This window comes from Oryza glaberrima, chromosome 1 (genome assembly GCF_000147395.1).
Source record: "Oryza glaberrima chromosome 1, OglaRS2, whole genome shotgun sequence".
Taxonomy (NCBI): Eukaryota; Viridiplantae; Streptophyta; class Magnoliopsida; order Poales; family Poaceae; genus Oryza; species Oryza glaberrima.
In genome coordinates, this window is record NC_068326.1 from 3679728 (window position 1) to 3705506 (window position 25779).

Consider the following 25779-nt stretch of genomic DNA (forward strand, 5'->3'; position numbering starts at 1 on the left):
TATTAGCAATCTCATCATAAAGAGAACTATAGTAGGTGGTGATCGATAAATCAATCATTGCTTGCAAGTTTCAGTATTGAAACGGTTCGCTTTACAACAAGAGCAGTACTGCTTCCGGATCAATAAGCAGGACGCCAAATTGATGTATTGCCAAACCACGTGAACTGCGAGCGGCAAAACGGATTAGCATGAGGCCCAGAGCTGTGGCCAAAACATACAAGAAGAGTGAAGCTTGACATGGATGCAGATCTGAAACCAATCATTCATTCATGCACAATCCCGATTGCAGTTGCATACACTCATTGTCGATCTATGTGACCGATGTGACTTGGTAGGCTAAGGTCCCCGTCGATTCACTATCAGCTGAAACTTTTACATACATACATATATACATACATACATACATACATATATGTATATATGTATATATATATGTATATATATATATGTATGTATGTATGTATGTATGTATGTATGTATGTATGTATGTATGTATATGCAATAACAATAATTTAAAATCTAATTATTATATGCAAGTCACAATAATTTAGATGAAACTTTTACATATATATGTTATTGATGACTTAAAATCTAATCTAAAAACTACATTAAAATATCCTAAAACAAACTTTAGATTTAAATTTTAGCAGCGGATGATTCTTACCCCGTGCGTCCCAAAATATAAAGTACTTTGGTTGAATGAGATATATCTTGTACTACGAATTGTAGACATGAAACGATATACCTCTCCTTATTCAGATTTATAGTATAAGAACTTAGGACATTTTTTCTTTAAGCATATGTTATTTCTTACTCACTCAGTCCTATAAAATATAAGAGCTTAGGACTTTTTTATTACTATACGAATCTAGACAGACAGCTTATCTAGATTCGTAGTATCTGGTTCTAGGTTTTTATATTTTAGAACGGATGAAGTATATATATTTTGTGGAGAGAGAACATAAAGCCAAACGATGAGGGGTTCAGCCAGGTCAGTTGCAACTGAATTACAGCCACAAGTGACAAGCGAACAACTGATTGGATTGGTTTCTGGGCCATGTATGTCTGGAACTCTGACGTTTGCCATGACGATGTACCTGGCCTGTCACCTAGTGTACTCACCTTAGACGGCGCTACAAACAATCGCACGATACGTAATACTCCTACAGTAGTACTACGCCCCACGGTTTCAGGTTTCAGTTTGTCCTGCACGCACGCTCCAGCTCACCGCAACAACACTGGAGTTAAATCATTTCGTTCTGTCCCTGGCTGACCTGATCAGATTCGATCAGATGCATGCATGATAGTACTAGTACTAGATCTCAATCACCGTCTCACTGACACCAGATATGTTAATACTCCAAAATAACCTGATCAGATTACATCATAGGAGTACCCTACATAAATCTTGAAGCATGAGAGAGATAGGCAAATGAGTAGTATTCAGTTTCAGATCAGAGCTGAAATATATACTGAAATTACATACAGTGCCAAACGACAGAAATCAAATTAGTCACTGTTTGTTCCTAAGGCTGCTGCCCCTTTTGCATGTTCAGCAGCAGTTGCCATTTGACAATGCTTTGGCTTTGCTGATTCGATGCATTGCCCTCTCCAGTAACAGGAGAGGAAACTGAACATACAAAGCTCTAGCTTAGCTAGCTAGCTACACTCGTATGGGCAATGGATGCCAATTGCATATGCCTCTCTTCAGCAGCTGCAACAAAAGCAAAACTGTTCTCCTGTACATCTCCCTGATCATGCAACTGCAGCAGTGTACGTGTCTGTATAACTGACCAAGTATTTATCGCTGCATCATCTGACGAAGAGATTTTTCAGTATATGCCATCCAATTCACACCGTTTTCAGAATATGCCATTCAATTCGTGTGACTTTCAAAATCTTGATGAGAAGCTCCATTTCTGAATTCTGATTTGTTCTCCTTGTGTCATGTGCTGGGGCGCGCCATGGCGTGTCTTTTTTTTAACTAACGCGTAAAAAAATTACACATCAATATATTATAAGAATGTGGAATTTAAGGCAACAGTCAGAGGCCATTGCAGAGGAGGTACAAGAGAAAAAAAAAACTAGCACAAAAATCCGGCGAAAAGGGACTTAAAGGACTAATGCTTAGAAGCTAGGCAAGACACGAGCAAGCAAGTAAAAGAGCACTGCTATCCTCCCAACAAAATGTCGAGATAAGCCATCCAGCGTTCGACTGGAGTTGAAAAAACAACTTGGATGGGCAAAAGAGAGGAGTTGAAAATCTTGAATAATCGAGTCAAAGACAACCTGGATAGACAAAAGAGCGGAGTTGAAAATTCTGGAGTTCCACTCCTTACAGAGCTGCCAGGACACCAGCAAGATCAAGGAGTCGAAGCCTTGACAAAGCTGCTCTAGAAGGCGAGCTCTAGAGGTAGGCTACCAGTCCAGCCTGCCGTGGATAGCACGCGGTGCCGCACCTATTGAGCGAACACATAGTGGAGTAGGATATGGTTTGTTGTCTCAAACTCTTGAGCACAGAAGGGGTCAAGGGGCAAAATAAATGGATGTCGACTCTGCACTTTAACAGAAGATCAGCTATCCAACAACACTGCTGGAGTGTAAACCAGAGGAAAAGCTTGCATTTAGGTAGGCCCTTTAGCATCCCATTGCAGGTCGGCGCAAGCAAAAGAGTGGAGGCCCAGAAGGTAGGCCTGGTAGGCAGAGTGCGCCGAATATTGTCGGTTGCTCATCCAAGTCTGACAAGCCGGTCCTCCATTCCTAGGGTCAGCTAGGTGGGAAGCACGGCGTCCCAGACTGCCAAGAATTGGGAGATGACTACTGAGGGCACCACGGATGTCGTGAACCTAAGCGTTATCAGCGAGGCCCGAAGCGATCGTGTGAGACGTTCGGAATCCAGAACAACACTGACGTTCATGGGATTAGATATAAAAATATGGGACCCAGCTCACGGCAAGGAACAAAATAATTGGACCTAATCACTCAACGAAAGATATAGTCTTTCTACCGATGCAAAATTAACTTTCCAACACCTGTGACAAGTTGTAAAATTGTTGTAATCAGTCCGCTGTCCGGTCTAACTAAACCTCAACACAGAATACTTGTATGCAATGAAATGGGAAAAATGTAAGCGTGAAAAGAATCAAATACACTGGTTCTGCTTGCTCCTCTCGATTCGTGAGCAAAGAGCAACAAAGCAAGGTTACATATATATTTGCAGCTGCCTTACCATCTGATTAAAGAAAAGATGGTATCAAGGGCGTTCAAATGAATATCACAAATACGTTGTAGTGAGCAAACAGTAGTAACATACGTCGAATTTTACATGGAAGGAAAGACTTGGTTATCTTTAGGACGAGCAGCACGACGTCTTCTGGTTGACAGGTTGCCCGCGGATCTGCACGGTCGGTGGCCTTGCATTTGAAGCGGCCGGTTGGCTAGCCATCCTGAGAAAAATGACAGGTGGGATGTTCGTTACTAAAATCTACCCAGATATGAGGGTAATACAAGAGCTACACTGCTCATGTGGATTTAAAGTTGTACCTGTCCTTGATGGATGCGGCCATAGCCATGAAGGCCTGCTCCACATTAGTGGCGTTCTTGGCACTTGTCTCCATGAAGGGGATGCCCATCTCATCAGCAAACGCCTGCGGGATATTTTAACGATTGTAGATATGTTAAAGGCATATAAATAAGAGCATCACATGACAATGGTGAGAAAGCCAATACACAGTCGATCAAAGACAATACACATTCGATCAAATGACTCTGGAGAGCTTACCTTAGCTGTTTCAGATGACACAACTTTGTTGGCAGTTAGGTCGCTCTTGTTCCCAACAAGGAGCTTGTTTACATTGTCACTTGCATAACGATCAATTTCATTCAACCACTGCTTCACATTGTTGAAGCTTTCTTGGTCTGTCACATCGTATACAATCTGCATGCACAAGATAGGATGGATTAGTTTAATGAAAGGGACAAGATGGCCAATACTTTGCAGAAAATAGCGGTTGGATCATGTGGCCAACTTACAATTATTCCATGAGCTCCCCGGTAATAGCTGCTTGTAATCGTCCTGAAACGTTCTTGTCCAGCAGTATCCCACTGTAACAAAGTAAAAGAGTATACTCATACCACAGTCTTAACAATATTTTCAAATACTAAATTCATGATGCACTTGGACCATTGCTCCACTTCAGATTACTCTACGGATATGGATCACATTTCACCAAGTTTAATGTACTTCTCAAAGTTTGCTACTCAAAAAAGAATAGTTTCTAAACAAATTTAAAGATTTCTCATCAGTGGCACAATTTGCAATAACAATGACGGACATACCAAAGCACTCCATAGCCCATATCTGAATTCAATTCTGGGTTTTAATATTATAAAGTATATACTTGCCAGAATTGAGTTCAGGTGTCGATACAACGTTCAGCATTCGAACACATTCAAATATGGGTAAAAAAATATCATATGCATATTTCGATAAGGGTAAGGTCCATTTTAAGCCCTTGAACTTTTTGTTCAAACTATTTCACCCCAAACTACAAAGAAACCGATTATTTTTCACCCTCAACTTTTAAACCAGCCAAAAGACACCCTGAGACATAATTTGTTAGTGGTTTTGTTTGAAATAGACATGATTTTCCTAATTCAGACTCTTATTATGCATATTAAGGTCCACCACCATGAAACTTACCTAGTTAAAGTTCATGACAACCACCATAACATATGGTTCAGGGTGTTGTGTCTGGCTTTGAATGTTTTGAAAAAATAACCAGTTTTGTAGTTCAGGGTGATAAATGGGCTTAGCAAAGTTCAAGGCCCAAAAATAGACTTTACCCTTTGGATAAAGAGAACACAATTAAGATGGTAAATCCTCTGAGACCAGATCTTGCCACAACCGCAAAAAATCATAAACTGAACAATTTTCACCCCTGACTATGAGGGCACACCATATAACTTACTCTCAAGAATCTATAGAATCTATTACGAGCAAGGAAAATGAAATTTCACCGATGAGCAGCACCAATATTTCACAAATATGGGAACATAACCTTCAAAACATATCTTTCTAGATTCATTCACAATAACCATTGCATCATAACTGGACATCCTTATTTATGAATTTGTCTAGCACAAGTAAAAACAATACGGGATCAAAAGTGATGAAGAAAAGGTAGTAGTAATCTTACGATTTGAAGCTTGATGGTCTTCCCATCCTGCTCTACTGTCCGTATTTTCTGCAAACAAAATGCACAACTTATTGCTGTGCTACAAAAAGTAAACTTAACTCAAGTAAATCAACAATATATTACTTACAAAATCAACTCCAATTGTGCTGATATAGCTGTCCAGGTATGAGTCATCCTAATCACAGGAAGCAAGTACATCAATAACATTCACAATCTACGTAACAGAAAATTTAGTCAAGCTTCATGCTTGATTCTTTATTATTTAATACGAGTGAATTGTGGATTCATGATCTTACAGTTCATGTTTATAACAAAAAGATGACCAATGGAAGGAATCCCTTGCATAATTATCATAACCACTTTGCTATTGCAATAGTGAGGTATGATCCTACACTGCATGTTTCTACTGAAGCACATTTACATATAAGAACTATTTATTCCAGAATGACTTAGTACAAAAACACAATTAGGAGAATGAGACAATGAGTTAAACTCATACCGCAAATCTGAGAAGCAAGCACGATTTCCCAACACCAGAATCACCAATGAGGAGAAGTTTGAAAAGGTAGTCGCTGAAATTGACCAAAAGAAAAAACTAGTGTTACAGTAGCAGTACATAGAGAAAATGAAATAATAATTACATGCATACAACTGCTACCTTCTTCTTTTCAACACAGTGTTTTATCACATGTAGTAATGCACTCCTACAGTAGTGGGAATTATTTACAATAAAATGTTATCTTTCCATATCCCAAAAGTCAACTTCCCTTATAGGTAACTATCAAATCATGGCATGAATAAATGTCAATAGAGACCATTGTATTATTTAGGACTCCCTTATATATGCAGGTAAAAGTAACTGAATAATGACGCATATACATCTGCTCCAAAAGTATGTTAATATCCAAACGGGACCAATATGCCTAGTATTAGTACTTGTCGAAGATATCCAAATTCAAAACTATGGCAATGTTTTTACACATAACTACAGTGCAGACGGACATGAGCTGATATGATACATTGGCACGCACATAAGGCAACATTATAAACTAAATTTCCTGGTAGAATAAAATCCAATTCCCATTCCCCAAATATGTATGAGACATCAGCAAATCATGGTGTGATGAGCGATTGCCGAATTCCCCCTTTTGCAATTGACGTGATAATGAGGAGATCATCGTCAACAAAAAAAACAACCCGCGCGTCGTCAAAACCACGTGTGAAGAAGACGAAAAACCTAGCCACCAAGTTGAGATCCGGATCGAAACCATGCGAAGGGATCCCGCTCAGATCCGGGCAACCTAACCAAACGAGCAGCACGGCGAAACGGGGGGCGGAGATCACGAACCATGCGAAGGAAGGAGGAGGCGAGGGATGGGAGTGCTTACTACTCGGGATTCATGGCGGAGGGAGTGACCGCCGTGGATCGGGCGCCGCCGCTGCTTCGACCCACGGATCTGGAGACGAGGGAGAAGGAGACGGGGGGTGGGGAGGTGTCGTAAAAGTAGGAAGGATTTTGCAGGGGGGCAGGATGATGATAAATATACCGTCCGCCGCGCCGACTCGGAACTCGGAAGCGGGCGGCGTTTGCTTCGGCTCGACTGCTCCACGGACGCGTTTGGCTCGTGGATTTTATTTTGGATTTGCTACACATCTACCAGCTGTGTAAAAACAAAAAATATGTACTTTCTCCATGCTTAAAAAAATTAATTTAGGTGGTGTTTTTTTCTCTTAGAGATAAAAATTAAGTGTTTTAATGCAAAACGAGGTAATATTAACGTATAATTAATTGAGTTTTAATTATTACAAACTTGAAACATAGATTAATTTGATAGAATTCTAAGCGCCAAACATGCATCAGCCCAGGCCCACCCCACCCCACGTCCCGTCATTTCACTCCTACCGTTGTCGGAGTAAACAATTTACTCCTATCGCGCGCCCCAACCACCCACCTTTATTCGAGTAAACGATTTACTTCGATAATAAAAACAACTCCACTGCTTCCGATCCCACCCCACGTCCCGCATCGTGTTCCCACCATTATCGGAGTAAATGATTAACTGCGATAAAAACAATTTCTCTGCTTCTGGTATATATTATATTTTTCCCGTACCCAACCAACCACTCTCGCCTCTACTTCATTTTTTCCTTTTTTTTGGATCTGGATCGATCCACCATCCCACCCCACAGATCGGCGACACACCATGGAGGAGGATGACACCGTGGTGGTTGATGGCAGTGGCCGGTGGCGGTTGAGGCAAAGGCACGCTTCGGGCCTCGCTGCCGGACGCTAAGTATCACCTTAACCAGCAAAGAGGTATTCACCTAGGCCAATAGCAACAACCAGCGGCTGCTCCACATCGGCGACATTGATAGAAGAAGCAAGGAAATGACACTCTGATTTGCATATGCATACTCTCCTTCAACTTCACGCATGAAGCCCTAATTTTTTTTGCAAATCAAATTAACGTGCAATCTCTAATATTACCTGATCTCAATTGATGGGCTGCACAGGTCCTACATTTGCACATCGTGCTCCATGTGGCTGGCCGCAGAGAATAGGGTGGAGTCCACCGGTGATGGAAGTTGTTTGCTATTTTTATTTTGCTCGTCATCTGTATTGACATGAACGAGAATGTTTTTGCATTTTTTTCGTGCTTGCTAGATGATGAATGGCTGCTACTGCGCAACGTCGAGCTCATCTCTATACCACACTGCTACATCCTTCCATGATTCCATCGTCGACTACTGCTCGCCACCCGGTTACCCTCTCCACTACCAGTCACAAGACATAGACCGTGCTCTTCATCCTTATAGCAAGATCCAGCAAAGCCACTAGATGGATTTTTGGCTGAATCATTTTTTTTTTCTAGTTTGATTCAGCTGTGAGTAATTTTATCGCTTGTGTGTGATTGAGCTAGTAATTTTTTCATTTATACGATTATTTGTGATACAGATCAACAATACTCTTAGTTTTAGATTTTTACTCTTATACTGTATATTGAACATATCAGTAAACATATTACTACACTGTGGCTATGAGATCATGGCTATATCGAGAGGAATGTGGTAATTGTTTTACTCGCATAGTCGCATACCAGGAAATCTCGGTTTTTACTCTTATACTGTGTATTAAACACATCAGTAAATATATTACTACAGGGTGGCTACGAGATCATGGGCTATATCGAAAGGAAGGTAGTAATTGTTTTACTCACAGACCACGAAATCTAAACAATATTTATAATATTGGTAAAAGAATTACTAGCGTTGTAAGCTGGTAGTAATTCTTTTACGACCATCCAGGTATTGCGTATGGAGGCATTCATGCGAGTAAATTTGTTACTTTTGAATGAGCGGATGTGGGAGGCTCGGAGTAAATGAAAAACTCCACGGAGTAAACGGAGTAAATTTGTTACTTTTGAAACGTGCGGAGATACTAGAAAAACGGAAAACTTGGAAAGAAAAACTAGACAGTAAATAGTTTACTAAAACGCGAAAATACAAAAACTACAAATAAGGAACGAAAAACAAAAAAATCTAGATGGTTAATATTTTACTGGGCCCATGGATGAAGCACGGATGAGATGGAAAAGAGAAAAAAGAAACATTGAAGGTGGAGTGGTAAAGAAACAAAAAAAAAACAAACCGAGGAAATGTGGGATGCGGAGGAAAAGTGGTGTGGTAAAAAACGGGAAAACCAGAAGGAGAGGGCGTTGTGCAGCGCTCGAACTAATATTCCGCGCTGTAGAGCAACTTTCATATAGAAAGTTTTCGTATGAAACGCACCGTTTAGCAGTTTGAAAAACGTGCCACGAGTATTGAAATGTGTATCTAGAAGGGATGTGACACTTGTCTAGATTCGTTGTATGACATCTCTTGGGTTGAGTTTTTTTTACGACGGGAGAGTACATCAGTACAATATTGCTGCAAACAAGAGGGGTCATTAGGTTGCATGCAAATGTGTATAGAGTAGGAGTAGCGTGAGGAAACAACAATCAGCGAATAGGAGGCATGTAGGAAGCCGCAGAAAAGGCGAAGTATGATCCATTTTCCATCATAACATCGTAATTTAGAGCATATACACATTTTTTTTTGTTCATAGGACAAAATTTCAGAAATCAGGGCATGGCAATATCAGAAAATGAGTTACTCCAACGATTGATGCTTGTCTATTCCTTTTGTTTGATCTCTTGTATGGATTAGTATTTAATTTTTTAAGAGTTACTTACTCCCTCCGTTTCACAATGTAAGTCATTCTAGCATTTCTCACATTCATATTGATATCTATCTGGATTTATTAACATCAATATGAATGTGAGAAATGTTAGAATGACTTACATTGTGAAACGGAGGAAGTACCAGATTAGACATTATATATATATATCTAGATTTGTAGTATTATAAAATGTTTAATCCAGTACTATATTTTTACATTTTGGAAGTGAGGGAGTAAATCATTTCTTTCATGTCCCTGGCCGACCTGATCAGAATCGATCAGATGCATGCATCACATGAGAGATCTCAGTCACCCTCTCACTCAAACAAGATTTCTTCAAGCTTTGTAACCTGATCAGATTACATCATAGGAGTACCCTACATAAATATTGAATCATGAGAGAGAGAGAGAGAGATAGGCAATGAGTACCCAGTTTCAGATCAGAACTGAAATTCCAAATGACAGAAATTAGTCACTGTTTCAGGAAGTCTGCGTATATTCCAAGGGTTGCTGCCCCTTTTGCATGTTCAGCAGCAGTTTGTCATTTGACAATATGCTTTGCTGATTCGATGCATTGCCCTCTCCAGTAACAGGAGAGGAAACTGAACATACAAATATCTAGCTTAGCTAGCTAGCTACACTCGTATGGGCAATGGATGCCAATTGCATATGCCTCTCTGCAGCAGCTGCAACGAAAGCAAAACTGTTCTTCTCATCCTGTACATCTCCCTGATCATGCAGCCTGCAGCTACGTACATGTTTGTCGCTGACCAAGTATTTATCGCTGCATCATCTGACGAAGCTCCATTTCTGAATTCTGATTTGTTCTCCTTGTGTCATGTGCCCTCTGGCGATGAGCCGACCTGCCCTCCCTTCCAGACAATTGGAGCAATCACCATCCATACTGAAAGTGCAGGTGCAACGGCAGTTTTGTCAGTAATATACAGTAGCTAGTGCAGATGTAGCTCGTGCAATTGCGCGGCTAGATATTGTTATACTATCTCCGTTTTAAAATGTAAGTATTTCTAGCCTGCTTAGTAAAGATTAAGGTTTGTGGCGGAAAAAAGATTTATTTTCACTTGTATCATTGATTAAGTTTTGAATTGGTTAGGCTCTCTTCCCAAAATTCTGATTGTTTCAAAATGCTTGGATTTCTGTGTGTTGCAATCAGGGTACTACAAATACTTATATATTATGGTATATAAGTTTTAAAAAGTAACCATTTTTATATTTTGGAACGGAAGGAGTACATGGTTTGGTTCACTTACTATACACGATCGCCGCGAGCCATTCGTTGACAACCCGGACCCAGGTGCTCGCCCACCCGACATCGATCGTCCACCTGACGCAATCAATCAACCGGATCATAACAAATTGCAATCAGTTACCGGATTATGGTTACTTGATCTCCTTGAATGGATTATCAAGTTATTAAGCTAAAGACCAGTGGAAGTTGTTATGGCTGGGATTATTACTTCTCCATGGTTTGATTGGCGTTCCAGCCGACGAAGAGCATAGCGAAGTACATGGCGCCCATGGCGAACACGAAGTGGAAAAAGCCGAACCCGTACGGGATGTCGTCGTCCTCGGGCTGCTCGCTCTCGGCCTTCTTGAACTGCAGATTCTCGAGCAATTTCAGCATCAATGGCGATATGATCATAACCCTGATCACTGATGAGTTCAGTTAAGTGACAGACCTGGAGGCACTTGGAATCGATCCCCGTAGCGAATGTCGCCGTGACGATGACGATCACCGCGATCACGAAGCTCTGCAGATGTTGGACATTTCATTCTTCAGATTTATACAGCAGCAGTTAAGCAGATGATGACATTGTTCGATTTTGTTAAATTTCATTTCTGAACAGTTGATTGGATGATTACCGCGATGTTAACCCAATCTGCACTCGTTGCAACCTCGGCTTTCTTGTTGCAAATCTCTGTGTGAGGCTCACTGTTCATGGCCCAAAAAAAAAACAAAAGAACCAAAGTTGTGTTATAAAATGGATTCGATTCCATGGATGATCAGATCACAAATTCAGAACTGAGATCCGAATGAATCTTTCAAAGAAAATAATCACCTCCTGATCGCTGTCCAGCAGAGGAACACGATGTAGACCCCCATCAGCCCAGGCGCCAGGTAGCCAGCCTTCACCTGAAACCCAAAACCAATCCAAGAACAGAGCAAATGCAGATTTCAGATTCAGAGATTCAGACACGAGAACACTTGTTCCAATCGAGATCGATCGATCCGGATAGAAGTAAGCAAATTAGTCGCACAAGACCTTGGAGCTGAGCGAGACGCCGGTCATGAGCTGGACAAGGACGAGGGTGACGGTGATGAAGAGGATGTTGAGCTTGCAGGACGGCCGCGGCGCGTACCACACGTACATGAGCACCACGCCCAGGATGGAGCCCACGTACGCCGCGATCGACACCACCTGCACCTGCATATGGCTGCACCACCACCACCTCAACCCATGTCAGACGTACGCCGCCATTGCAGGTGAGCTGTACTCAGGTATTTGATGTGACATATCATAGTACTCCCTTCGTATTTGGGCACCTTTTTTTTAAGGAAAATTAAACTCGGTAACTTTTGATTAATAATTATACTAACCATATATATATATGCTAAGTATTATGCATGTTATATCATTACATTCATATTTTAAAATACTTTCATGTGATGCTAATTTCATATTTATTGGAAATATATAGCATGGAATAAACTAACGATCGAAGTATATCATTGAAGACCGTGTAAAAAAAATATATGTCTTATAATTTAGGACGGAGGGAACTGGATTTGCTTTTTTATGGAACAGAAATCAGCGGCTTTGATCAGTAGACGTACCATCTCTTCAGGTTGGTCTCTGACCGGCAGCAGTCGTTCAGCCAGGTGATGAACCGGGTGACACTGACGAGCTGGATCACCAGAAACGCCCTGTCAAAATTGCGCATCATATGATCCATCAGTTTTACGTCGATAACGAGACCCGATTCAGCTGAACGTGCTGAAAAACGTGTGTTGGTTGCGTGTATGCATCTCTAGTTGATGCAAGAGGCCGGAAGTTATAGTATTTTATATTAAAAAAGAAAATGTGCATGCGGGGCTTACCCTGCTCCGAAATGCGCGATCTTCCCTGAAAATATGAAAATTCAGACGAACACCATGAGCAAAGAGGAATCAAGAACGGGTGGGTGAGAGGAGCTGAGGAGGGTGACAATGGCAACACTGACCGTAGAGCTGGATGAGAGGCGAGGGGAGGAAGAAGGGGACGACGGTGAAGCCCATCCACAGCACGATCTTCGCCGGCCACCACTCGGAGTGCCATGAATTCCGGCGATCGTGCGTCTTCCTCGTCCTCACCGTCGACAAGAACATCACGAAGAAGAACAGCTGGTGATCGCCGTCGTCAAGGACATCAAATTCACAAAATGCAGGAAAACTCAATTCATCCCTTAAGATGATAACTCCTCATTTTTGTATATCACTTAAAAAGTCATTGAAAATTTGAAAAAAAATTAGTACGATAAATCAATATGTGATGTCACTTCATAAACATGTAAATTCAAAAATCAACTTATACAAATAGAAAAAAAAATAATAAATTTGACTATGAATAGAACGCTTAATATACGGTCAAATTTGTTATTTTTGTTTCGAATTATATTGGTTAAATTTTAACTCGCATGTTTGTGAAAAAATATATCATATATTAATCTATCTTGACAATTGCTTTTAAATTTTTTTTTTGATAACTTTTTAAATGACATGTATAAAACGAGGGATGTCCCTCCAGGGACAAAAATCCACCTCACAAAATGCAAGCTGAATCTGAGACTGAAATCTGAATTGAATTGCAAAGAGGATACGAAGCAGCCGAGGCTGACGCGGAGGACGCCCTCGGCGCCGAGGCAGTAGCCGGCGCCCTGGCAGCTGCCGCGGAGTCGCCGGAGCTCGGCGAGGACGGGGTGGCCGAAGTCGCGGAGCGTCCAGGCGAGCAGGTTGGTCGCCAGGAACACGAAGGCGTACACGTACCTCGCCATCATCGGGTTCGGCGGCCCGACCACGAGCTGCGCGCACGCGCAGCACGTCTCCTCCACCGCCACCACCACGCACCTCTCCCCCCTCGCCGCCGCCTCGCCATTGCCGCCGCCCTCCTCCGCCGCCATGCCGCCGCTGCCCAGCGTCATCGATCCCCAAGAACGAACACCTGACAAGCTCAACTCCTGCAGTACACAACACAAAAGACCATATGCAAGATTCATCAACTGAATTAGGCAGACAAAGAAAGAAATCGCGCCCGCAAGCTGCTTTCTCGCATCGATCACACTCGATCCGTGACCATGAGATTGTCCGTTAGCGCGCTATAGCTCGCCGATCGAGCACGCATGATCGCGACGTACATGCGTGTGTTTCCTTTGCACCAAAGACATGAACTCCCAAATGAGAGCGTTTGTTTTTGTTTGTCCGTGTCTTGCTTTGTAGGCAAGCCCACTGCAAATGCCTGCAGCTTTCATCATCTTTGACTCGCATTGACCATTACATAAAAACATCAAATCCGTACTAGAACCATTAACTAACTAGTAATTAGTAACTAACTTATGTCACTAGTAGAACAATGTTTGCAAGAAAAGAAAGCTTGTGTTTAATAAAAGAAAGCCGTGTAACGGATTACTTAATCTTACTCCTTTTCATCATTAGTATTTTTGGGTTGTGTGTAAATCTGCTCAAGAATCAACATCACTCATCATCAAAGGGTTTTCTTCCAAGGCCTGTGGACTGCATGCAGAAGGCTACACGTTGTGCTGTGCAATTTATCTGTCTTGACAGGGACATGAAAGAACACATACTAAACAAAAAGAGGTTTTCAAAAGAACATTGATCAATTCTTGATGACATGGTTGGCTTTAAAGCAGGATTAGGACGATTAAAGATGGACAAAAAGAGATCAGCATAGCTCCATGGACTGCAATCACTGAAGAATGAGAAGGACACAACATTGGCATGTTTCTCATTCTGAATTCTGATGACCAGCAGCAGCCTTGGATGTATGTAGAAAAAGAGTAAAGCAGTAAAGCTATGAAAGCATATTATGAGATGGTGTGGAATGTGGAAAGCAAAAGGGTCTGGTTGGGTTAAATTCCCCTGAGAAATGATAGATTGATAGTACTACTACTTGTGTGACGTGTGAGCTAAGAATCAGAGAATTTATTTTTTTTTCAGATATTTGATTGCGTTGGTGCTAGTATCTTCCTGCTATCTCGGGCACGCTATTTGCCGATCTGTTATGAATTTATGATCCTGGTTTGGAATAGTTTAAATATTCAAACATAATTTGTTAAAATCTATTTGTTTCAAAACATTGGAATCGGGAGCAAAACACCTAGTGCTTTTAATTCCTTAGGCCTTTGTCCTTTTGTACGGTTCTTTCTTTTTTATACATGTAACTTTTACTTCTCCTATATTCAATAAAATTAGCACATGTTCGTTCAAAAAAAATATTGGAATATGCTGATCTACAGTATTCTGGCTGTCATTTCATTTCGTTGCATAACAATATTCCTCCTCCTTTTTTGACTATAGTTGTAGAGTACTACACGTTGGTGAACCGAACTCAGTTCTGAATACCAGAATCTTTTCTTGTTGGATCCATCCAGGTTAAGTAAAAATCTAATTAATCCTCATGTTCTAGTCTAGAACTTGAGCAGAATGAAACTATCTCCTTAATTCGCCTCTAGTTCAATCTGATTTGCAGGTGGTGACTAATTAAACTTGGCAAACTGACAGGGGTTCAATTGTTCATCCATCTCACCTAGCTACATGCATGCATCCAGCAAAATCAACCGAATAACTAATTAATCTACCATTCAAATATATATCACAAATCACAAAGGCACATATTGATCGAAACTTAATTAGAAAGAATCTGCTAGATGTAGTAGAGGAAGGCAGCCAAGAAAGACTCCCACGCAAGAAACGCACACAGCAGCTGCTTGCAAGCGAAGTCCCGGCAGGCATCCGGCAACTCATCATCATCAACAACAGGAGATCGAGAAGAGATAAATCTACCAAGAAATTAAGACTCAAGAAGAGATTGGATATTACTTACCTCCACCACGAATCGATCGAATCCTACATGCAACAGCAGGGATGGAGCTACGCCGAAGATGAAGAGGAAGAAGAGCAGGAGGTAGCTTCAGCGGCCGCCATTGGCGAGAGGGCAGGAGGGTTTTATTCTGGCGGGCATCGCATATGTGCGAGATTGCGAGAGTGGAGGAGGAGGACGAGTGGAGGTGGAGGTGGCGCGCGGCTGCGCGGTGCGCTTCTTTTTTTTTCTTTTTTTGTTCCCGCCGCAACCAAAGGAGACAAGCAAAGGAAGCAAGCAAAAGAAAAAAAGCCCGGGAATTTACCTGGCGGGAATGCCCTACTTGGCAGCGCCGCCCGTCTCTCTCCACAAACGCCCTGCGTGGTCTCTCGTTAGACTTGTGCCCTTGTCCATGCATAAATAGATAGATAAATAGATAAAATCTCTTTGGGCTCCTTTTTTTTTTACTGTTCTTGGGAATTGGGAGATGTGAGGTCCTATATCCTCTACGCTTACCACACACGCATAGTACGTGGTGTTTGTGTACATAACCAAATGAAGTATGTGTGCTGATTTCTTCTTGTGCCTGGGGACATCAGTTTAGACATTTTGGACGTTTTCTAACCGGGTGATTTTGGATTGGATAGATTATGAAACCGAGGAAAATTGAGCTAACAAATGGTTCGTGGGAAATTGTCTAAGCCAATACTGAAGTAGAAAGTTCTTTTTTAAAAAAAATCATAAATAATCCATCGAAAGTCACCGTTTCTATTATGCTGATCATAACAACCAAAAAATAGTTTATAAATGAAAATTTTATGTGAGTTTTTTATCAGTTCAAAAGCAAATACTGAAAAATAAACAAACTATAATTGAGAAAAAAATCAAGTCCAAAAATAAGCTTTAAATTTTAAAATTTAACAGTGACTTGTAAGCGGAAAGGTAAACTACGGGAGTGCATACCTCTATTAACTGTTTAGAGCGTGCCATTTGTCTGAGTCATCAAACTCATGATCCATGGTTACATCATAGAGCAAAATTCGGGGGTTATTTGACACTGTTGTTTCCACTTATTTACTGCGAAAGAGATATATACTTTGGGTATTACGACGATTAAATCCATCAAGATTAATTCAAGACAAAATACATTACCTAATACTAACAAATAAATAACAAAATGATCCTGGCATTTACCAACTTTCAGGTATCCTTACCAAATTATCCTGACGATGTTGGGTTGGACAGAATGGTTGGCTGGACGAACAGCCAAACTGCACCCCAGCCTCTACCAGCTCTTGTACATACCTGCCACAACAGTAGAAGATTTTTCCAATCCTTGTCACGTACATGTACGCATGCATACAAATTACAAAATCTTTGGGAGCCTTTCTTGTGTGGCTCTCTTTTGCAGCACAAGGTGAACCACACTTGAATTGATCCCTGCCTGAGAAATTTCACACGAAAACAGGGAACATTCAAAATTTTCTCGGGTGTTCCAAACACGAATATTGAGCTACTTTGTGATAATGCCATGCCCTCCTCACTCAGTATGAAAAAATCTCACAGACTATAACTATTCGTCTCACAGAGCGTCATATAAATAGGACCTCGTCAAATTTTGCACCGCAGAAATTAGAAATACAACTTTTTAGTGCCGGGCAAGCAAAAGAGTTATGTTCCGCTCTAATGGGTTAAGCAACGGCTAATAAGTGCTATAAAATTGAACAGAGTAATAAAAATAATTTATATGTCAAATTTTTATATCAGTATTATTTGCAGTCCAACCAATACTAAAAAATAGACCACAATGAAAATAAACCCCTAAAATCAACTAAAAGTTATGTTTTAAAAATTAAATTTTAGTTGCGACTAATAAGCTAACCAGCGGACGAAGACAAGCTTCGTATTTACATTATTTTTTTCTCCGTGGAATGGACTGAAAAAATACGAGATACTTCCTCCAGAAAAACAGGCAAATGAAGTATCACCATTCACCAGTCAGTGTATATATACATCCTGTGCACACATGTCTCATCTCACTCACCCAATGAATCTCTCTGTCGACAAATTGCCATCACAAAACGAATGAAAAAGAGATACTATATGCCATGCTATCCTATCTTGCAGCCAACCAGATACTACTACTACTACAACAACAACATGGCTAGCCAGCTATCCTGGAGTAGAAGCAGCACAAGACAGACACTAATGGCGTGAGCTGAACCGTTTTATCGTTGATGCTTGTCGGGTAAAGCCGGTGAGGCTTGCAAACCAAGTTGACCCAACCTGACCTGACCCCTGCAGAAAGCTACAGCCAAAGCAAGCAAGCAGAAATTCAGAAGAGATTCAGGAGGCCAGCCAGCCAGCCAGCCACTGAAGAAGCTGTAGCTGCTGCTGCTGCTGCTGCTAGTGCCAATCCTTATGGTCCATGAGCAAGCAAGCAACAACCATCACTTGCAAGGAACAAGAATCATCACACACACGCAGCAACAATAACAAAAGCTTCTCTTCCCTTCTCTTGCTTGCCCTTTTGGACCACGTTGTTCCTCAACACGTCAAAGGAATGTCTCCTTGATCTGCTGCAAAATGCAGTTTGTTCTAGTTTATTGATTTTACAAGGGAACAACAGTTAGTTTGACCCCTTGGAAAAGAGGGGGTGGATAAATGGAGGTAGAGGGTGCTATCTGATTTGACTATCACTTGGTTGTTACCACATCAGATGTGCGAGTGCGGTTAGTTGGTGCAGACACACTCACACACACCCCACGAATGCGTCCCCTGCACACGCAGGCTCTGTTCGTTCCTCAGGTTCCCAACTCCCTACCCTCGTTTTCCACACGCACGCTTTTCAAACTACTAAACGGTGTGTGTTTTTGCAAAAAGTATCTATACGAAAGTTGCTTAAAAAATCATATTAATCTATTTTTTAAAAAAAAATTAGCTAATACTTAATTAACCACATGTTAATACGAACATCGTTTTATGTGCCGAGGAGCAACCCCTCCTCCCAAACAGAGGCTAAGGGCGTGTTTGGATGGTGCCCTGACCTGAGCGCTCTCACTTAGACAGGTGCATCCAACCACAGGCCACCAAAATCGGACGCATGAGAATCGTGCGTGACTCAGGCGTGATTCTCAGGGTGTGAAGCAAACAGGCCCTAAATCTACGAGGATGCGGGCGGGTGCCAGCTTTTCCACTTTTTACTACTATATACTAGCTACCAAGAGAGGCAATTTTGCCTATGTATGCATGTGTTGAGTGTTGAGCCAGGAAGTTAGCTATATTCTGGCTCTTTCCAACTGGCAGAGACAAATCTTGAATCTAAATTTGATAACCCATGGAGTGTTAAACTAGTTAACCTTGTTTGTGTAAGACTAGGATTGATACTCAAAAATATTCTAACAAGAAAAACTTGGAAAAAACATGAAGCATCCATGAGAGTTGAGTTGAGACCATGAGTCATCTCCCACAAACCGGAGAAGGCGAGGCCAAGTTCAACTCTAACAATGCTGACTAGTAGTACACAAGAATTTGGCTCAGATTCGCACCTAGGGTCCAAAACACCGTGAGTCATTTTATTTGGCCCATATGACAGAGGAAAAAAAAACACAGGACTTCAACAAATCCCAGTCCCTCAAATGGGAATTCAGGCCGATGTTTGTCGGCAAAATGATGATTTTCATGATCAGATTCAGATCAAAAGTTCGTGCACAGGATGTGATTATTATTTCAAAACAGAATTCAACTTTTGTTGTTTCAGACACTTGACATATTCTTTTAGACAACCAATTCTGACTAATATTCGTTTATAAAAAATCAGTAAATGTTCTTCGTCTTTTATTATTGATGTTAATACAGAGTATTCAGAGTTTCAGTTACCATGAACAGCTCCGATGGGGGCGGCGTCGGTGAAGAACGCAGCATCCAGGTGCATGTGGAAGACGAGATGAACTCGCCGGCGCACATACGGCGGCGGCGGCGGAGGCTGACCGTGGCGGGAGGAGCAGGAACTCCGGAGTCGCCTCGCCTCGGGTTCCGGCACCGAGGCTGGGGTTCGTCACTTCGTCTAGGAGAGGAGAGAAGTTTGTGGTTCATCCAGACGCTCCACCGCGAGCCCATCCGCGGCGGCCGTCGCCGGCGGAAGAGCTCTAGCGGCGGCGGCGGCGGCGGCGCCGTCACCGGAGGGAAGGAAGAAAGGAGGGGCCTATTTGGTAGCGATCCTAAACAACAGGGACCGAATTGCAAAATGTTTCGGCCCAATGGGCCTCGCAACGACCATTCGAGTTGGGCCCTAATTGGGCCGCAATAGGCTGGACTCCTCGAAGGGCAAAGCCTAATTAATTTCCCGTAGTTTTGGATTAATCACCTTCATTAGCTGTAGAACAAACCTGTGTAAGCGGCAATCTCGGCGGTGAGATGCAAGGATCGAATCAAACAAGTGGAGTGCATGTTCATGGGGAAATGGGAGACAGTAGAAGAATCAAGAATAGTAGGTATAGTGGATTGATCACTATTGGCATACTGTTATCAAAGTGATTGATTCAGTAGCTTCCTTTTTATCCTCTTCAGTTCTTCGGCCAACTTGAAAGGCTCCACTGAACTCTGATGCAACAGTGTATGCCCACCGTCCAATTTCGATTCTCACTAGTTGTCTTCACATTTTTAAAGTTTGTAAGTCTTTGAGAGAACATTCAAATTCGGTGGCTTGTGTCGGTTGCTGTTAACTGTATGAACATTTCTGGTAATGGAAATGAGGGTTACACCCTTGTTTTAAAGAAATCAAATTCGGTGGCAAACATATGGGGATGGGAGGGCCTATTTTTAAACTTTGTTTTAAAAAATCAAATTCAGATATCTTGAGTATAATTTTTATTAAAAAAAATGAGAAAACTAGGGGAACACAGTAGAAGAACAGGCGTGCTAGCAGCTAAAGTAGTGAAAAGGTGCACATAACGGTCATCTCGGACACAAAGCAAGCGAGATCAGATTCATCATCTTCACTTTTTTCACCTCAAAAGAACCAAAGGCTGACCAACCAGTGTGTGTGTGTAGTGCCACTAATCACCACAGCTTCCAGGAGTAACTAATTTTTAATCTTAACCAAAGCCAGTCTCCCAGTCCCAAAGGCAAAAGTTAAACAACATTATAATCACAAGCTCTTTTCACTTTTCAGCAAGTCATGGTTTGCTTAAACAGTTCTGTATTATTATTTGGACTGAGAATCTCGGGCTGTCATCCTCTGCTTCTTCTGATACCGGCAGATGTTCCAACCAAGTGACTAACCAATCAATGAACTTAATCAAAAGATTATTCTAGTAAGTACTTGGTTAACACTGTTAGTCTCCAGTGAACTTCACATGTTCACAGTGCATGAGAGTTCATCTCTTGCAGACCTGCAGTGTTAAACATCATGATAGTAACCAGCAGGAACCCTTCTAGAACAATTCTACATGAGAAAATGTTATTGGAACAGATCATATTTCTGGCTGGATTCTTCAGAAGCAAGCAAGCACATGGCAAGAAAGCCAGGATATCTGCACCTCGACTATGCCTTAATCAAGACAGAGACCCTGGAAACCCTAAAGAAAGTTTGCACCATCCTCACATACTTTTGTGGCTTTGAGAGATTCTCTTAAGTGCATTTACAAAAGTTAATTTGAATTTTGCAGTTGTAGTTTCACCATTCTGCTAGCATTCTACATAAAAGATTTGATTAACCATTTAGGTAGTGTTATGAGATTTTTTGTGGTTGGTTTTAGAGATAAAAATTCTTCAACCATTCTAGATATGCACATTCTTAAAAATGCCAATCACAAACTGCTAAACTAGACAGAAAGTCAGTATGAGACAGAATTCAATCAGAAGCCATTGAAAATTCAGAGACAGAGCATGTGGCTCCCCTATTATTCAGGTTGATGGAATGTATAGAAAGCAGGTCAAAGTATAAAATGACAAGCAAAACCAGAACATGTTTCTTTTAATCTTTATACTCTGCAAAGTGGGTAACCACTAGCAGCAATTCACATCACAAAACAGAAAAGAGCAGGAGGAAAAGAAAGAAGGCAATTGATCAAACTAGAGGATTACAACACTAGCAAGTAGAGAACAAATCCAATCCAACACATAAGAAGAACAACTCTCAAGAATCCATACTAAATAATAATAAGAATTGAATAGCCAGAAGTAATTGTGATACAGAAGGAAGAAATGACACAGAATCCTTTTGTTCTAAAACTTATGTCTTACTACTACTGAATTTAACTGAACTGAACTCATGATTCTCATCTATACAACCACATATATCCCTGCACCTACAATCCTCTGCCAAACCCTCCTGTCCCTCTCAAACTTTTCCTTATTATTCACAACCCAATTAGCCATCAATCATATGTTCCCAAATCCTCACACCCCCACCACTTCCCAATCCCTTTCAACACCACAGCAACACAAACTGTTTCGATGCTGACGCCGACAAATCATAACCAAACAAAATTTTGTGCACCTTACTACGCTCTTCACGCCGGTAGTCATCAATCAACCAACCAAGAACACTAGTAGCTAATAAGAACGATAATGACCACGTATACTTGTGTGCGACTTCCGCTGCTGTCGATTTGCCGGATGTGAGGAGCAAGAGCGGAACACATGCATGTTTCCAAACATTCTTCGGAGAAATTCTATCAATGCAGAGGGGGAGGAGGTGGTGATCCATATGGTACGCTGTGGATCGGTGGCCATGAGCTGTGGTGTTGCAGAGGGGGAGGTGGTGGTGAGCCATATGGTACTCCATGGACAGGTGGCCATGGCCCGGGGTAGTAAGGTGGTGGTGACAATGCTGGTGTTGCGCCGCCGCAGGGTGGCGGTGGCGGTGGTGGTGGCGGCAGCTCCGGACATGGCGGATGCGGTTGTGGCGCGGGTGGTGGCGGCGGCGGCGGCGGCTGCGGTGGGTGGAAGATTGGTGCAGGCGGTGGAGGCGATGGTGGCGGTGGAGATGGCGGTGGTGGTGAAGGCGGAGGCGGTGATGTCGACGGTGGCGGTGGGGATGGCGGCGGTGGCGAAGGCGGCGGCGGTGATGGTGGTGGCGGCGATGGTGGCGGCAGGGCCGGGACGAACGGCTTGCACTGGAACGCGGCGCAGTTGACGGGAGGGCGCGCGAAGAACGCGGCGCACTGCCGCAGCGTCCGCTGGGCGGGGCGGTTGGGCAGGCAGTTCCTCCGGTCGCCGTAGCGCGGCACGGCGCGCGCGCAGGACGGCGGCTCGCCGGTGAAGAAGTTGTACGCGAAGGTGAAGTTCTTGAGGCGCGGCAGCTCGCACACCGCCTGCGGTATCGCCCCCGTGAGCAGGTTGTGCGCGACGTCGAGCTGCTCCACCTTCCTCATCCCGGCCACCGCCGACGGCAGCGGGCCGGCGAGCCGGTTGAAGCTCACGTCGAACACCGTCACCTCCCGCAGCATCCCGACCTCCGGCGGCAGGCAGGAGCTGAGGCCCGTGTTGATGAGCAAGATCTCGTTGAGCGTCCCGGACATGTTGCCGAGGCTCGCCGGGAGGCAGCCGCCGAAGCTGTTGTGCGCGAGGACGATGACGGAGACCGGCGAGTTGCCGAAGTTGTCCGGGAGGTCGAAGCGGAAGCGGTTGTGGTTGAGGAAGATGGCGTCGAGCGGCCGGTCGAACAGCTGGCGGGGCACCCCACCCTCGAAGTCGTTGAAGCGGAGGTCGAGGAACCGGAGCGCGGGCATGTCGAGCACCACCTCGGGGAACCTCCCGACGAAGCGGTTGTTGCTGAGGTCGAGCTCGTGTAGGAGGCGGAGGCGGCGGAGGGTGGCCGGGAGGACGCCGCAGAAGCGGTTGGAGTTGAGGTGGAGCAGCGCGAGGTCGGCGAGCAGGCCGAGCTCGGGGGGCAGGTACCCGGCGATGTCGCCGTGGTTGAGGTCGACGCCGGCGACGGCGACCTCCCGACGATCCCACGGCAGCGGCGCGCAGAACACGCCGGTGTAGTTGCACACGTCGGGGCCCACCCAGTCGGCGGTGAGGTTGCCGGGGTCGGAGAAGATGGCCTCCCGCCTCCACGTCTGCAGCGCCACGTACGCGTCCCGCATCCTCGAGCTCGGAAACCGCCACTCCGCCGCCACACCACCACCACCATCGCCGCCGTCCAAATCCGCCGCCGCCGCCACCGCCCCACCGGCGATGGCAACGGCGAACACAACGAGCAGCAGAAACCCCGCACCCCTCATCTCATCTCCTCTAGCTCCTCCGGGCAATGGCGATCAACCAAGAACTCAAGAGAGAGAGAGAGAGAGGAGAGAGAGGTTTAGAGAGAGAAAGGAGAGGAGGAGAGGGGGAGTGAGAGGCAGCTATAAGCCTATAAACACACACGCGGAGGGGAGCTAGCTCAGCTGGTGGGGCCCACGGGTGCAAGCTTTTTTCTTTCTTTTTTTCCTTTTTTTTTCTTTTTCTTTTTGGGTGTGTGTGCGCGTAGCGTGGGGAGGATGTGTCAGTGGGTGGGGTAGGGGGTGGCAGTGAGAGAGAGGAGAGGGCGGTGGGTCCCCCGCGATTTTCGTCTCCCCACACGCTCCCGGGGGTTCGCGACCGACAGTTGCTGCGGGCGCGACGCGTGTGTGGTTTTGAGTGTCCGCTTGTCCAGTTCAAACTGATGGTGGTAGAGTTAAAAAAAAAAAACTACTGTGGTAAAAAAAAGTGAACTGCTAGAAAAGTGAAAAAGGGTGTTTTAACACATAATATTCCCTGTTGATTGTAATTTGTGGGGATGGAGGGAAATGGAGAACTTCATAACAGGGAGATGTTGGTGGCAACAACTTTCGGGGGTTAATTCCATCCATGCCATCGTATTTTTTTTCAGTTTTGAAACATGTGATTGCAATTCGCATATTCGTACAATTTCAATAGCAGTAAAAGATTTTTTTTCTAAAATGTATTAGCATATATATTTTTCCTTTAAAATTATACTCCAAATGTATTAGTATGTTATTGTGAATGTGCCCGATATAAGGCGGAATAGAACCCCAAAAGAAATGTGTAGCATTATAACCTAAAAATTTGCTTAGAAATTTTTACTCTAAACTTAATTACTTTTTTTCCCACTAATGTTGTATCTAGAGGAATATCAAAGATATGGAAGTGAATGTAAAACTTGATAGTTAGTTCATCGAATATCATAAAGAAATAAACAGAGGGAGTTCGGCATTATCTCAAATAATCACGGTGCCCAGGCAAAAAAGAAAAAAGAAAACTCACCGGTATGAACCACGGAGAGCATCTGAAATAGAGTACCGCAGGCTACCTTTGAAGTAAAGCAACACAAAATGAGTAGTACACAACAAAAGTTAAAGTGGAAAAAAATATGGTCTTTATTAGTTTCCAAAAAGCTTATTATAAAACATAATAGCTTATTAACTAAAAATAATTTACGTGTAAAACTTTTATATATGTGTTCTTAGCGACTTAAAATCAAATCAATGCTAAAGAAACTACGTTAAATATCAACTTTATAATTAAATTCTAAAATTTAAATTATGGGTTTTGTTATTTCTATTGCAACCGATCAGACTTTTTGGGCCTGTTCAGATGATAATATTATCAAAATTTTAATAGGATTTTTTATGTATTTTCAAATTTAATAACAAACTAAACGTGAACATATTTTTAACAATTTTTTAAAAGAAAATATGGTTAAAAATAACGACAATCTCAACTGCCCCTTATTCTGATACTTCAGTAACAGTGGATACTGCACGTCTGAACTAAAATGGTTGTGTACTGTACACTGGACTGTCTGACATAACGACACTGTGGCTGCTGCTGTGCTACATTGGTCAAGAGGAGGGAGGGGAATTAAGAGAGGTCACGGGGAATCATAAACTAAGCTACTAGTAGTAATAAGATATTGTATCACATGATTAAACTAACCTATCCCTATATCCATTGGATTTGCTCATGTGCATTTGTTTGACTTGTACGTTTGTTCTCTTGTCTTGAATAAAAATAACTAGAAATGATAAAAATATAGAGAGCATGGGGGATATGGAAGATGGAACAAGTGAAGGTGTGCTCTAATATTGATCATTTTAGGCACCTTTAGAACGCACGGATATAGAATTTTGATGGTAAACAATGGTTTAGACCCTATTTGAGATAGATAAAGATTAAGATTAGGCAAAAGAATGTGAAACCAAAAGGCCATTATCGTATGCATAATTAAGTATTAATTATTATAAATTTGAAAATAAAATTATTTGACATTTTAGAGTAA

At 42.7% G+C, this 25779-nt stretch overlaps 3 protein-coding genes across 4 annotated transcripts; all 3 read right to left on the reverse strand.

The window, feature by feature from the left end:
• Positions 1 to 3111: 3111 nt before the first annotated feature.
• On the reverse strand, positions 3112 to 6754 carry LOC127774559 (GTP-binding protein YPTM2-like). Its single transcript, XM_052300823.1, has 8 exons — positions 6587 to 6754; positions 5698 to 5770; positions 5326 to 5373; positions 5199 to 5246; positions 4033 to 4104; positions 3782 to 3937; positions 3544 to 3647; positions 3112 to 3446 (listed from the first exon to the last, which is right to left on the reverse strand). The coding sequence occupies exons 1-8, from the start codon at positions 6598 to 6600 to the stop codon at positions 3350 to 3352; spliced, it is 612 nt and encodes a 203-aa protein (XP_052156783.1). The 5' UTR covers positions 6601 to 6754; the 3' UTR covers positions 3112 to 3349.
• Positions 6755 to 9828: 3074 nt separating this feature from the next.
• LOC127774501 (uncharacterized) lies at positions 9829 to 15795 on the reverse strand. 2 transcript variants are annotated; one of them, XM_052300770.1, is made up of 12 exons: positions 15534 to 15795; positions 13294 to 13650; positions 12658 to 12817; positions 12536 to 12560; positions 12272 to 12361; positions 11700 to 11871; positions 11496 to 11569; positions 11299 to 11368; positions 11115 to 11186; positions 10893 to 11032; positions 10686 to 10759; positions 9829 to 10321 (listed from the first exon to the last, which is right to left on the reverse strand). In XM_052300770.1, the coding sequence occupies exons 2-12, from the start codon at positions 13612 to 13614 to the stop codon at positions 10254 to 10256; spliced, it is 1266 nt and encodes a 421-aa protein (XP_052156730.1). In that variant the 5' UTR covers positions 13615 to 13650; positions 15534 to 15795; the 3' UTR covers positions 9829 to 10253. The 2 variants fall into 2 exon arrangements, with proteins under 2 accessions (XP_052156730.1, XP_052156723.1); XM_052300763.1 differs by lacking the exon at positions 15534 to 15795 and having other exon boundaries at positions 13294 to 14096.
• A 5864-nt stretch (positions 15796 to 21659) lies between these two features.
• Positions 21660 to 23901, reverse strand: LOC127774485 (leucine-rich repeat extensin-like protein 3). Its single transcript, XM_052300747.1, has one exon. The coding sequence runs from the start codon at positions 23741 to 23743 to the stop codon at positions 22190 to 22192; it is 1554 nt and encodes a 517-aa protein (XP_052156707.1). The 5' UTR covers positions 23744 to 23901; the 3' UTR covers positions 21660 to 22189.
• Between the last annotated feature and the right edge of the window lie 1878 nt (positions 23902 to 25779).

What these genes read in the sequence shown, in the direction of transcription:
- LOC127774559 (XM_052300823.1), bottom strand. An exon ending in GCTTGCTTCTCAGATTTGCG is followed by an intron (nt 5,374 to 5,697) that starts GTATGAGTTTAA and finishes TCCTGTGATTAG; the next exon opens with GATGACTCATACCTGGACAG. An exon ending in GGGGAGCTCATGGAATAATT is followed by an intron (nt 3,938 to 4,032) that starts GTAAGTTGGCCA and finishes TTGTGCATGCAG; the next exon opens with ATTGTATACGATGTGACAGA.
- LOC127774501 (XM_052300763.1), bottom strand. Translation starts at nt 13,689, where the DNA reads ATGAATCTTGCATATGGTCTTTTGTGTTGTGTACTGCAGGAGTTGAGC. An exon ending in GCGTCAGCCTCGGCTGCTTC is followed by an intron (nt 12,818 to 13,293) that starts GTATCCTCTTTG and finishes GGCGATCACCAG; the next exon opens with CTGTTCTTCTTCGTGATGTT. An exon ending in TCGATTCCAAGTGCCTCCAG is followed by an intron (nt 11,033 to 11,114) that starts GTCTGTCACTTA and finishes GAGAATCTGCAG; the next exon opens with TTCAAGAAGGCCGAGAGCGA.
- LOC127774485 (XM_052300747.1), bottom strand. Translation starts at nt 23,743, where the DNA reads ATGAGGGGTGCGGGGTTTCTGCTGCTCGTTGTGTTCGCCGTTGCCATC.